The sequence below is a fragment of the Diabrotica virgifera genome, chromosome 9 (assembly GCF_917563875.1).
Source record: "Diabrotica virgifera virgifera chromosome 9, PGI_DIABVI_V3a".
NCBI classification, from domain to species: Eukaryota; Metazoa; Arthropoda; class Insecta; order Coleoptera; family Chrysomelidae; genus Diabrotica; species Diabrotica virgifera.
Genome location: NC_065451.1, coordinates 212,403,346 through 212,416,325, shown reverse-complemented (window position 1 = coordinate 212,416,325; position 12,980 = coordinate 212,403,346). Strand labels below are relative to the sequence as shown.

At 32.9% G+C, this 12,980-nt stretch overlaps 1 protein-coding gene across 1 annotated transcript in view; it reads left to right on the top strand.

Moving 5' to 3' along the window:
- Positions 1 to 940: 940 nt before the first annotated feature.
- Positions 941 to 12,980, top strand: part of LOC114326089 (matrix metalloproteinase-25-like) — a 36,278-nt gene continuing 24,238 nt past the window's right edge. The window contains exons 1-2 of the mRNA XM_050662428.1: positions 941 to 1,256; positions 10,083 to 10,235. Coding sequence (XP_050518385.1) covers positions 1,161 to 1,256; positions 10,083 to 10,235 — 249 coding nt within the window. The 5' untranslated portion in view covers positions 941 to 1,160. The remainder of the gene's footprint in view (positions 1,257 to 10,082; positions 10,236 to 12,980) is intronic.

Sequence of the window (12,980 nt, the reverse complement as noted above, 5' to 3'; positions counted from 1 at the left end):
AGGAATTCTACACTATGCAATTCACATCCTTGTCTGCAGATTGCTAAAGTTACAACGGAAAATGCACCTAGTTACTCTACGGAGTAATACGAATATAAAATAAAAATGTACACCATTTTTATTATTCAGTTGCAATGCGAAGGCAAAACAATCTTACTTTTCAATTAGAATACGGAGTGCAATCCAGCTCTCTGAATCGCGATTTTCGATTCTTATTCTAATCTCATCGGAGAGAGCGCAGGCTTGTTCTCCATATCCTAACTGACCAGCACCGAGAGCTTTTCCCACACATTGTAACTGAAACAAATAGGGTAGGTGACTAGCGTCATCTGGCAATTGAAAGATGAAGTTTTTCAATCCTAAAAGCAACATTAATAATACTGAAAATATTAAAAATATTACTAAAAGATATTTAAATTGAAAAACTTATTGGTAAATTTTCACCAGGTGTCACCAGGAAAATGTACCAATAAGTTTTTCAATTTAAAAATCTTTTAGTAATATTTTTAATATTTTCAGTATTATTAATGTTGCTTTTAGGATTGAAAAATTTCATCTTTCAATTGCCAGATGACGCTAGTCACCTACCCTATTTGTTTCAGTTGCAATGTGTGGGAAAATCTCTCGGTGCTGGTCAGTTAGGATATGGAGAACAAGCCTGCGCTCTCTCCGATGAGATTCCAATAAGAATCGAAAATCGCGATTCAGAGAGCTGGATGGCACTCCGTATTCTAATTGAAAAGTAAGATTGTTATGCCTTCGCATTGCAACTTAATAATAAAGATGGTATACATTTTTAAATTATGTTATTTATTTATTTATTTATTCTCTAAAACAACACTTTTGCCTACAAATTCACATCTCACAAATGACACATTAGCATATACATATGATTAACATAAAAAAACGAGATTAATTGGCCTTTACGAAATCAGCAAAGATCTCGTAAATACAAGTCGGGATTCCGAGATTTCTAAGTAAAATGACCACAATGTCGACTTATCTTAGAATTATCATTCAACTGTGTCATAAGGTTACTAATAAGAAATTAAAAAGAAAACAATAAACAATACAATTCAACAATACAGTAGTGCCAGTCTTCTATCCGTGTCACATGGTAATATTGTCCTCCGTTTGAGCTGGTTACATACTAGATCAAGATGAGTTTGTTGTATTTCATTGTGTTGTTTTGTTTTTTAAATCATTGTTATTGTGCTCCGACTCATAAAAGTCGTGAAGTGCCCTCAGTGAAGGCAGTAAGTATAAATTATAATTAATAAAAATAATTTTTTTTTAATTACAATCAAACAGAGATATTTATGTGGAGATGATTTAAAGTTGGCTTGATATTATTCAATATTAAAAATTATCTAAATGATAATAGATAATACCACAACAAACAAAATCATTTTAAAATTTTGCCTTTCCTTTTTTCATTTTCTTTCTCTATTGATTCTTTTCACCTACATCGTTCTAGTTTTTCTGTCTTTTTTAATATTTTGAGACTTCTACTCTATACGTTTGCATATATTTTTTCTTTTCTGTGATAACTGCATCCCATTTCTAAAGTTTATTAGACTAATAAACCGGGAGATATTAACAGAACTTCAACCACGGTTTTTGTAAGTCCTGCCCTTTGCAATACTGGAAGATTAGAAAAGGTACTTACACTTTATGGAAAAATCCATGGGTTTCCTGTGATATTTTCCTGTGAAAATTAGATTTTCCATGAGGAAAAAAATGGGGAGTTGCGATGAATTTCTGAGTCCTGCCATATCCATAGAATGACAGGATACTATCAATTTTATGAAGAACATTTTTTGGCCAGGAGGGTTGCAAAATGACTAAGAGTGTATATGGATATACGAACATGTAATGAAAATAATGAAATTTTCATAATTTCCTGAGTCCTGCCAACTTAATAAATTAAATATAATTATTTGAAAATGATCGAATAAAATGTTGGCATGACGTCTCCTAATGTTTAACTGCACTTGTCCCTTGGAAAATTCTGTGGAAAATTTTCATCCTGGCTCCGTGATTTTCTGAGTCATAAAATAAATAAATAATTTAAGTAGACATTATTCAAAATGGCAGATTGTTTAGTTACACCTTTTTTACTACACACAGTTAAAAATGTGTAAGAAAATTCGTGGAAAGTTACACGATTTTCTGAGTCATGCCATTTGGGACATATCTCAAGAATGTTAATATAAAGCTATTTACAAGGAGGCAGGATGGTTGTGTAGTTATTTCATATATAAAAATAAAATTTTAAGTCATTAAAATTATTGCAGGTTGTTATACAAACATATTCATATCACCACAATTTTCTGAGTCATGCCATGTCAAGTATGCTTAGAAAACACTAATATAAAACCGTTTACAACGTGGTAGGATAACGGCGAAGATATTTAATACATAAAAATTAAAATTAATGGAAAAATTCCAATAGTTGGCTGTATACAATAGTTTAAAAAAAACTTATACAGAAGTAAAAACTTCAAGTTGTATACTGGTAAAAACGATTTTATACCAGTATACAACTTGAAGTTTTTACTTCTGTATAAGTTTTTTTTACATCATAAATTAATTTTTATATCGGTAAAAGAATCGTACGGTATTAAATATTATTTTCCTGAGTAATGTCGCGAATTTTTACACACCTTTCAAATCTAATACCAAACTGTACCCTTTTTATATTAAGCGATTAGATCATATTTGTACCTAAGTAAACGCAATAAAAGTAATAGGAAAAAAATCTCCAATTTTACAATTAATTGGTTATAGTAGGATTGTACCTATTATACAGGGTGTCCAGAAACTCTTCTAACAATCGAAACCAGGAGATTCCTCAGATAATTTTAAGAAAATTTAACTTAATTGACCTCGTCCGAAAATGCTTCCCAAAGAAGCTAGAGCTCTTTAAAAATGGCGTATTCTAATTAGTTTTTTTTTAATAGCTCCAGAACACTTCTATTTAGAAAAACGAAAACTGGTACACCTATTTATCTTCTAGAGATGTATCGATTACATCATTTGTCAATTTTTAGTACCGGTCATAGGCATTTAGGGTAGGGAAACGGATATTTTATCGCATAACTCTTCTGTGTTTAACTTTGAAGCATTTTTGACGCTGGATTATTAAATTATGGGGTATTCTTGTACTAAAAGGTACTCTTGCTTTAAGTCGGTAGGATACGCCGTGTTCTAGAAAAATCGATTTGAAAAATTTTTCGGTTTTTGAATTTGAAAAAAAAAAAATAAAAAAAACTATTTAGAAAAACGAAAACTGGTAAGTTTATTTCTCTTCCAGAGATGAATATTTTATCAATTATCAATTTCTAGTATCGGTCATAGGCGTCCGTCTTGGGTAGATCAACGAAATCTCATAACTTGCTTTAAGTGTTAAACATTTTTGACAGTAGAGTATTAAATAATAAGGTATTCAAGTACTAAAAGTTACTCTTGCTTTAGGTCGGTAAATACACCGTTTTTTTTATTTTTAGCAAAATTTTCTTAAATTCAAAATACGAAAAATTTTGAAATTGATTTTTCTAGAAAACGGTGCATCCTACCGACTTATAGCAGAAGTACGGTTTAGTACTATAATACCTCACAATTTAATAATATAGTGTCAAGAATGCTTAAAAGTTAAAGACAAAAAAGTTATGCTATAAAATAACCGTTGCCCTACCCAAAACGGACTCCTATGACCGGTACTAGAGATTCGCAATTGATGGAATCGATTAATATCTGGAAGATAAAAAGGCGGACCAGTTTTTGTCTATCGAAATGGAAGCATTCTGGAGATAAAAAAAATCTAATTACAAGGCGCCATCTTCAAAGAGCTCTAGCTCCTTTAGGAAACATTTTTGGATTATGTGAATTGTGTTAAATTGTCTTACAATTATCATAGAAATCTTAAAATTATATACAGGGTGTTCCATTTAAAAAAACATAAGTTTGTGTCACCCTGTCAATACGGGTAGCCCTGTATATTAGAAATTTTTTTTAAATTATGATCCTCTCTTTGCCCCACGTTTTACCTAAATAGCTTTTTTTCGTATCTCTTACGACAAACGAGTAATTGGACTTTGTCACACTAATGCCCCACCCTGTATACGAAATAACTATAAAACCATCCTGCCTCTTTGTAAATAGACTTATATTAAGATTCTTGAAACATATGCAAAATGGCATGACTCAGAACATCGTGGAATTTTTCATGAATTTTCTTACAAATGTAGGACTCCTGCCATCTTACAAGAACCGTTTAACCTTCCTGCCGAGTACCGAAAAAGTATTGATTGCATTTGAGTATTATAACTTTTTAAAGGCAGGACTCAGAAAATCACGGAATCAGGGTAAAAATTTTGCGCATAATTTTCCAAGGGACAAGTATACTTAAACAGTAAGAGACGTCGTGCCAACATTTTTTTTGATCATTTTGAAATAAATATGTTTAATTTATTTAGTTGGCAAGACCCAGAAAATCATGAAAATTTCAATATTTTCTTTACATGTTTGAATACATATATACTCCGTTAGTCCATTTGCAACCCTCCTGTCCTAAAAATTTTCTTCAGAAAATCCATAGTATCCTGTCATTCTACGGATATGGCAGGACTCAGAAATCGCAAAACTCTATTTTTATTTTTTGGAAAAATCTAATTTTTACAGGAAAATGTCACAGGAAATTTGTGGATATTTCCACAAATTGTAAGTACCTCGTCTACCCTTCCACTAGTGCAAAAGGCAGGACTTAGAAAATCATGGCTGAACTTCTGTATAATATCTCCCGGTCTATAATAATTGAGACAATAAATAATGTTGTCTCTCTACCTACTATCACTTCTTCCTTCTCCTTGCTTTCATCATGTATTTCATTTTTTTTTTCTGTATAAGATCATATTCGATTCTATCTTTCTATTTCTACCGACTTATTTTAGATGTCGTTTTATGATTAAATAGTTTTATACTTTTATAAAAATGTCTCAATTAGTGAGTACATCTGTTTGCTCTATTTTTCTAGTAGTTTGCATTTTGTCAGTTCATATTATTTTCTGTTCCTCTCGGTCGTTATGCATTTTGGTCTGGTTTTTTGCTCTGGTTGTAAAGTTTTTGCTTTGAGATTCTTTGTTATTTTTTTAAAATCGTTTCTTCTAGCAAGAACTCTTCTGTGCTCTCTGTTAGGTAATAATTTTTTTATACAAAGAGGCCTACATTGTTTTTCTATCTGCATTGCTGTTATGTATATAAAGAAATGAGGAGTGACCTTTCTGAACATTCGCATATAATTTCTTGGACTGCTATGATATCTATAATTTCTATACACAGAAAAACTATCTATAGTTTTTCTGTTCTTTAGTTTTTCAAATATTTTTATACTCCATGCTTGCTTATGTAAACTTCTCCGTTTATGATACTTTCTGGTGTTTGTGATTCTAACGCCATTTGTTGTTCCCCTGTATACAATTTATTTAGGTAGTCAATCGGTACGTCTTTTTCGAGGTGTTTCAGGTCTATTATTTCCCTTCATCTCCTTTTTTTGATCCATTATATAGCGCCACATTTATTTTTGTAAACAATAAAATTATGCTCCGGTTCCTTTGAGAAGCTTTCTAGTGTTCATTTTAATCCTTCCTCTTCTTCTTATAAAAGAAGAATTTAAGTAGAACCTTAACGAAGAATCAAACAAAAAAAGCTCATCAGATATGAAGGTAGTAAAGAAAAATACACTAATAGACAAAAAAACTATGTAAAAATAAGAAAGTGGTCAGATTCAAAGCTGTACCAGGGAAAATGGCACAGTGATAAGTGTACAGAAGTAAAAGAACTACAAAGAAACTATTATCCAACTGCACAATCTCATGTCTCTTTAGCCTTCCGCGTTCTATTCCCCCTTGCATTTTAGCTTCCCATATCTACTTGACTAGCATCATTGCCCAATCTTTATATGTACCACTATCAGTCCATACGTCTTTAGCTTCTATGGAATTCAAGACTTTCTATTACTTGCCTTCTCGGGTACTCTTCTAAGGCGTATATTTAACTTTGTATTCGCTTCTACAGACCCTCAGTTATCATCATTATCAATCATACAATACAACTCTTCGTGAGTCTTTACCGCGTGTACTATAGCCTTCCACGTTTGTCGGTTCTGTGCCACTATTTCGCATTATCTCACTCACATTTTCTTTAGATCCTCTCTGATTGCATCTTTCCACCTTTGTCTAGGCCGTCCTACAGACTTTCTGATCTGATCTTTCCCACAACACATTGTTTATAAGGCGATGTGGTTACTGCATATCTCATGTCCTGTCCATCTGGTGTCTATTGAGTCATCTGAGTCTATTGGCCTCTATATATCTGGATTCAAAGGATTTTACGTTCTACACCAGCAATTTATTTACTTCTCTTCTCTTTTCTTCACCTTCAGTTCACATAATTTAAAAATAATTAGTAAAATGGTAAATATATCCATTTTGAAGCAAATAAAGTCCAAAAATATTAGTTTTAAGAACAAAATAAAGGCGATATGTTTTCTAAAATCTCGATCGATATTAAAAACCGTTTTAATGATAAAAAGGTACTAAGGTACTCCAACCACAGATATTAAAAGAGAAAGTTATTACATATGATTAAAATCTTAATTCAAGTTCAGATTATCAGTAAATTTACCACAATGTGGGTTTTCGCACCTGTGTTTTCTACACGCAGTTTTTAGTTAAATTAGTATTTTCCGCTTGGATTTTGTTTTCTAACCAACTGTAATTTCTGTGATCTCGTGGTTTCGAAAATTGCTTCCTAGGAAACCACATTTTTGGTTCACTGCAGTACTATGCAATACATTCAGGAAAAATTATCAGTTGACCTTTTTACTGGAATTTCCAGTATTCGACGGATATTTTGGTTGATATTGATGCACATTTTAGTAAAATACTAGAGGCGGAAATTGCTTTTCTAATAAGTGAATTTATCCATTTACTTAGCTTTACCGTACATAACATTTCATACAGGAATAAGAAGACTAAAAACGAACAATACAAAAGTGCAAATGAAACAATCAAACAAAGAATCAAAGAAGAGAAGGAATATAAAAACAACATAACAGCTTTTGTAGAAAAATTAACGAAGCAGTTGGATATACATACAATAAAAAATTGATTGGAAATAGAATAGACAAAAATAACAAAATAATAATTGAAAGTGCAGAGAAAATAAATATATGGAAATAATATACATATACAGAGTGTCCCAAAAGTAGTGGAACGGTCGAATATCTCGCGAACTAAACATCGGATCAAAAAACTGAAAAATACGTGTTCAATCATTTTCAAAAATCTATCCAATGACACCAAACACCAACCCCCACTACACCCCCTGGAGGTGGGGTGGAGGGTAACTTTAAAATCTCAAATGGAAACCCCTAGGTTTTCGTGCAGATTTGGATTCGTTACGTAAAAGTAAGCAACTTTTATTCAAGACATTTTTTCGAACTGTGGATAGATGGCGCTATAATTGAGAAAAACGATTTATCCTGATACCATAGGTAAATTATAGAAACGGTCTAATATCTCGAGAAATACACTTCCAAATGAGAAACCAAAAAAAAGGTTTTTAATACTTTTCGAAAACCTATCGAATAACGCTAAACATGACCCTCCAACCCACCCCCTGGAGGTGGGGTGGGAGGTAACTTTAAAATCTTAAATAGCAACCCCACTTTTTATTACAGATTCGGATTCGTCATGAAAAACTAAGCAACATTTATTCGAAACATTTTTAGAATTGTTGACAGATGGCGCTTTAATTGGAAAATACGATTTATTAGCGCCATCTATCAGCAATTTTAAAAAATGTTTCGAATAAAAGTAGCTTAATTTTTCATGACAAATTCGAATCTGCAATAAAAAGTGGGGGTTGCTATTTAAGATTTTAAATTTACCCCCACCCCGTCTCCAGGGGGTGGGTTGGAGGGTCATTGTTGGTGTTTATCGATAGGTTTTCGAAAAATATTAGAAACGTGTTTTTTTGGTTTCTCATTTGGAAGTGTATTTCTCGAGATATTAGACCGTTTCTATAATTTACCTATGGTATCAGGATAAATCGTTTTTTCCAATTATAGCGCCATCTATCCACAGTTCGAAAAAATGTCTTGAATAAAAGTTGCTTACTTTTACGTAACGAATCCAAATCTGCAAGAAAATTTAGGGGTTTCCATTTGAGATTTTAAAGTTACCCCCCACCCCACCTCCAGGGGGTGTAGTGGGGGTTGGTGTTTGGTGTCATTGGATAGATTTTTGAAAATGATTGAACACGTATTTTTCAGTTTTTCGATCCGATGTTTAGTTCGCGAAATATTCGACCGTTCCACTACTTTTGGGACACCCTATATAAAAGAACTATTTGGAGACGACGAAATAATGAAGACCATAGAGCCAAGAGCTGGAAATGAACCTACAATTACCAAATATAAAATTAAAAAAGCACTAAAACGTATAAAAAATGATGAAGCCTTGGGACCGAATGAAATATTTAAATAAATCTTAAGACTACTAACAGAGAACCATTTTGGTATGCTCATATAATTATTTAATAAAATCTACGATATTGAAGACATTCAAAAATACTCGCTGAATGAAAAAGAAAAAGAAATACTGAATACTATGAAGGAAAGAAACCTGAGTTACTTTATACTAACATTAATACTAAGTCACTAATAAAACTCTTCAGATCAGAACTCCAGTGGACAGAGTAAAAGGGTCCGTGATGATCGCCAATGTTCTTAAAGGATGAGGAAAACTAAAAAAAATAATGAATTTTCTGCTTCTCAGATTTCAAGTGATTATGGCTCTCAATGAGGTGAAACAGGGATGCATTTTTTCGCCCGTTCTTTTTAATACCTACTCGGAAGAGATTCTAAATCCACTCTGGAGTAAACCAATATGCGTGCTATATTTTCTCGACTTTGTTTTATGGAATGAAAACTTTAACATTGAAAGCGGCATCAACGAAACAACTGGAACCATTCGAGCTGTGGATGTACAGAAGAATTCTGAAAATTTCATGGACACAACACGTCACAAACAAAGAGGTTCTGAGAAAGATGAACAAAAAAATGGAAGTCTTAAATACAATAAAAACCATAAAATTGGAATATCTCGAACATATTACACATGGGGAGAGATATAACTTGCTCCAACTCATTATGCAGAAAAAGATCCAAGGAAAAGAAGCCTAGGGAGACGTAGAATATCTTGGCTGCGCAACCTGAGCGAAATTTTCAGAGCAGCCGTCTCTAAAGTCCGAATAACTATGATGATTGCCGACCTCCGCCGAGGAGATGGCACTTGAAGAAGAATAAGATGGCTTCCCAAGTTATTTGAAAGTTTCTCTATCTGCAAATGCATATAATTTTCTTCTTCAATTTTTATTACAGATTATATTATAATACACAAAATTGTTTGAATATATTGTAGTAACCTACCCGTTATCAGATCATAACCAGGAGCTTTTTTAGGATTAATTTCTTTCATTATTACATCCTTAAATTCATTGTACTTAAATTTCGGTATGGGCAGCTCCATTTGGTAAGGTTCATTTAGTACTCTATTTATTTCCTCCAATTCTTCAGGTGTTGACTCCAAGCTGTTTGGCTGAAAGACTTGTGAGAGATAGCCACCAAAGGCATCTGCCTTCTCCATGTTATTTCTTGCTCATATATCTTGGACATATTACACGTGGAAAGAAATACAACTTGTCTAACTGCTAACTCATTATGCAGGAAAAGATACAAGGAAACAGGAGCATAGAGAGACGTAGAATATCTTGGCTGCGCAACCTGAGAGAATGGTACGGATGTACATCAAATGAACTTTTCAAAGCAGCCGTCTCTAAAGTCCGAATAGCTACGATAATTGCCAACCTCCACCGAGGAGATGGCACTTCAAGAAGTATAAGACAGCTTCCCAAATTATTTGAAAATTTCTTCTTCTGCAAATGCATATAATTTTGTCTTACAGATTTTATTATATTACGCAAAATTGTTTAAAAGGAGTATTCTGTTTTTATTTCAGTTAGAATTTATGAAAAGATATGGCTACATTAAAATGGACACTGGGGACTCCGAGGCACTATATACAGAAGGGGGAATCTCCGAAATTATCAAAGTAATGCAAAGATTTGGAGGCATTGAGGAGACAGGTGAATTTGACGATGCTACGAAAAGGGTAAGTATTCACTAATCTTTTATGTAATTATATTTACAGATCAATACCCACGGGGCTTACAAGGATATTTTTTTTTAGTTTTAGGCGTAGAGTAGATCTCTCTCTCTCTCTCTCTCTGTCTCTCTCTCTTTATCTTTCTCTCTCAGTTGGATTAGCGCATCCACTTTTCGTTTATTCTTTAGAAATTTCCTCTACAAGTCTTCTCCATTCCTCTTTATTTCTCGCTCTCTGTTTGACCTCTCTTCATCTCATATCAATTCTTTCATGGGCTCTTGTTACAGCTCTTCTCCAGCTATTATCTGGTCTCCCTCATCTTCTTATTTCATGTATAGTTGGTATTCGAGTGGCTGTCTGGTTATATTATTTTGTTCTTTCCTTAGAGTATGTCTAGTCCGTTTCCTTATTTTAATCGATATCGTTATTTTCTTTGTTTTGCGTTTGGTCTTTTACCAGAAGATTTTTCTGAATGATTTATTTATAAATGTTAGTAATATTTTTGGTAGTTGATTCTTTCTGTCTCTAAAACTCTGCGCCATGCAATAATATACTTAATACAGGTGTTTTTGGTTAATTATGATATATCGCTCCAAGTAGCAATTTGTCGACGCGACAACGTTGTCTACCGCGTGGCAACGTTTTCTTACAACGTTGTTATTACCTAGAAGACGACCCTATTCTGCACTGATTTGGTGGACGATTTTTGAGTTGTCTTGACGTTGCCTAGGCAACCTCCTGTTTAAGCAACATCGTTTCGTAAGCGTTGCATAAGGCAACTGAAGCGACTATAAAAAGCACCTGCGCGTGCAATGGTTGCTCAAGGACTCAGACTAGTTATGTTTTTTTACCTATATTTTTAACACCTGTATGGTGAATGCGAAAACCAAAAAGTAAACTGTTTTGACATCGCATTGGGTATTTAAATTTATATAAATACATAAAGGACTTATTACCTGATGTGAAATTTATAAACGCATCTCAGATTACCGTCAAATATGGATATTTTACCTTTAAAAAACACACGCGCTCCTTTTTTTATGACATTTTTGATAAAAAATATGCAAATTTAAAAAATCAAATTTTAATATAAAAGTCAAAATTTATGTTAAAGATGTTCTGTATAAATTTAATGTATTGATGGTGCTTTTAAAGGTATCAGAAAATGCCTGCATTTTTTATATTCTGTGTTTTCATTTTCTTTACATCCCAAAAATCTCAAGTAAAACCAAAATGGCGCATTAAACAATATTACCAATATTACTAAAAAAATACCTTATTCCCAACCTTAGACGGATAAGACAACTTAGAAGTCCAATCGCCAACCAAACCCGGCCGCGCCGACTATCAAAACCATTTTAGAACGCACCCTCTTATTGGGTGACAGAGGTCATGTGACCAGTGTCAAAAGTGTATCATTCTCATTAACAGAGTTGCCACATTTAGTAGATTTCTACTTTTTGGTAGATTTTTGATATTTTTTAAAAAATTCTAGTAGGCAATATTTTTTAGTAGATTTTTGGTATATTTCAACAGAATTTGATCCATTTTTCGAATCATGAGGAAACTATAATAAGTATTTTTGAAAAATTTAAACGCAGAATGAAAGACTGCATTATTTAGAAAAACCAAAACGTTTCTTTTGAACGAGATATTTGGAATTAAAAGTCACACTAAATTTTTTCTTTTTTTCACCCCTGTAACGTATTAAAATAAACATTATAGAAGTTTTCAGGGACTTTCGGTCCTCGGTAATAACGTAATCTTTCTTTGTGCGTTTAAATTTTTCAAAAATACTTATTAGTTTTCTAAGGATTCGCAAAAAATGAAAACATTTAATATACATTGAACATTTTAACAGACGACATTTTGCGCCTATCCCCTTAAGTTAGCTGTTGTTTTTATTATAAAAAATCCCAAATATATCCCAAAAATCCTTAAGTATATTTTAGTTTTTGATTTAGTAGATTTTAGCTAAAAAATGGTAATTACCAGTTGGTGGTTTGGAATAATTAAGTTTCCAATTTTGTGGAATTCCTCTTGGGACATTTAGGACGGATGTGCATATCACTGTATTACTGTATTTACATGCCCTAAAAAGAATCTACTGATTTTCTGAAAACAAAACTACTGAAAGAGTAAAAACTAACCTGGCAACCCTGTCTACCACAAAGCAGATATACAAAGATTAAGGTTATCAAATCTCAAATCTACTGATAAAACAATGGAATGGAAACCAGCTATTAAAAAAAACAAATAAACAGGTTGTTAAATAAATCGAAAATTTCCATCAAAATAAAATATATAATAATAAGAAAAAAATAAGGTTATAAAGTAAATTCTTTTTCTCCTCTGGAAGTTGCCGCAAACGTGTCACACCTCTAAAACTAGAACAACACAGGGTCGTGACGTGACAGACAACTATATACTCAACTACAGAGTCGGCCAGGGCGTAAATTAGTTTAGCATTATAACATTTATAAGTCGTTGCGATTGTTGAAAAGCTGAACTGTGATATGTAGTTGTCACAATGGTAATAAATTAGTTGCCCGTATAACTACAGGTTGTAACATCGTAATGTCAGTCGGGGTAGGGGACGTTGGCCGAAACAACTGAAAATGCTCTCGGGCAACGTTGTAGACAGTGCATTTGTTTGTACTGACAACCAATGCGTCGCAAAATTGCTACTTAGGGCGTATGTTCCAGATATTCTTTAAGGGGTTATATGCATGTTGTGTCTTTACTATTCTT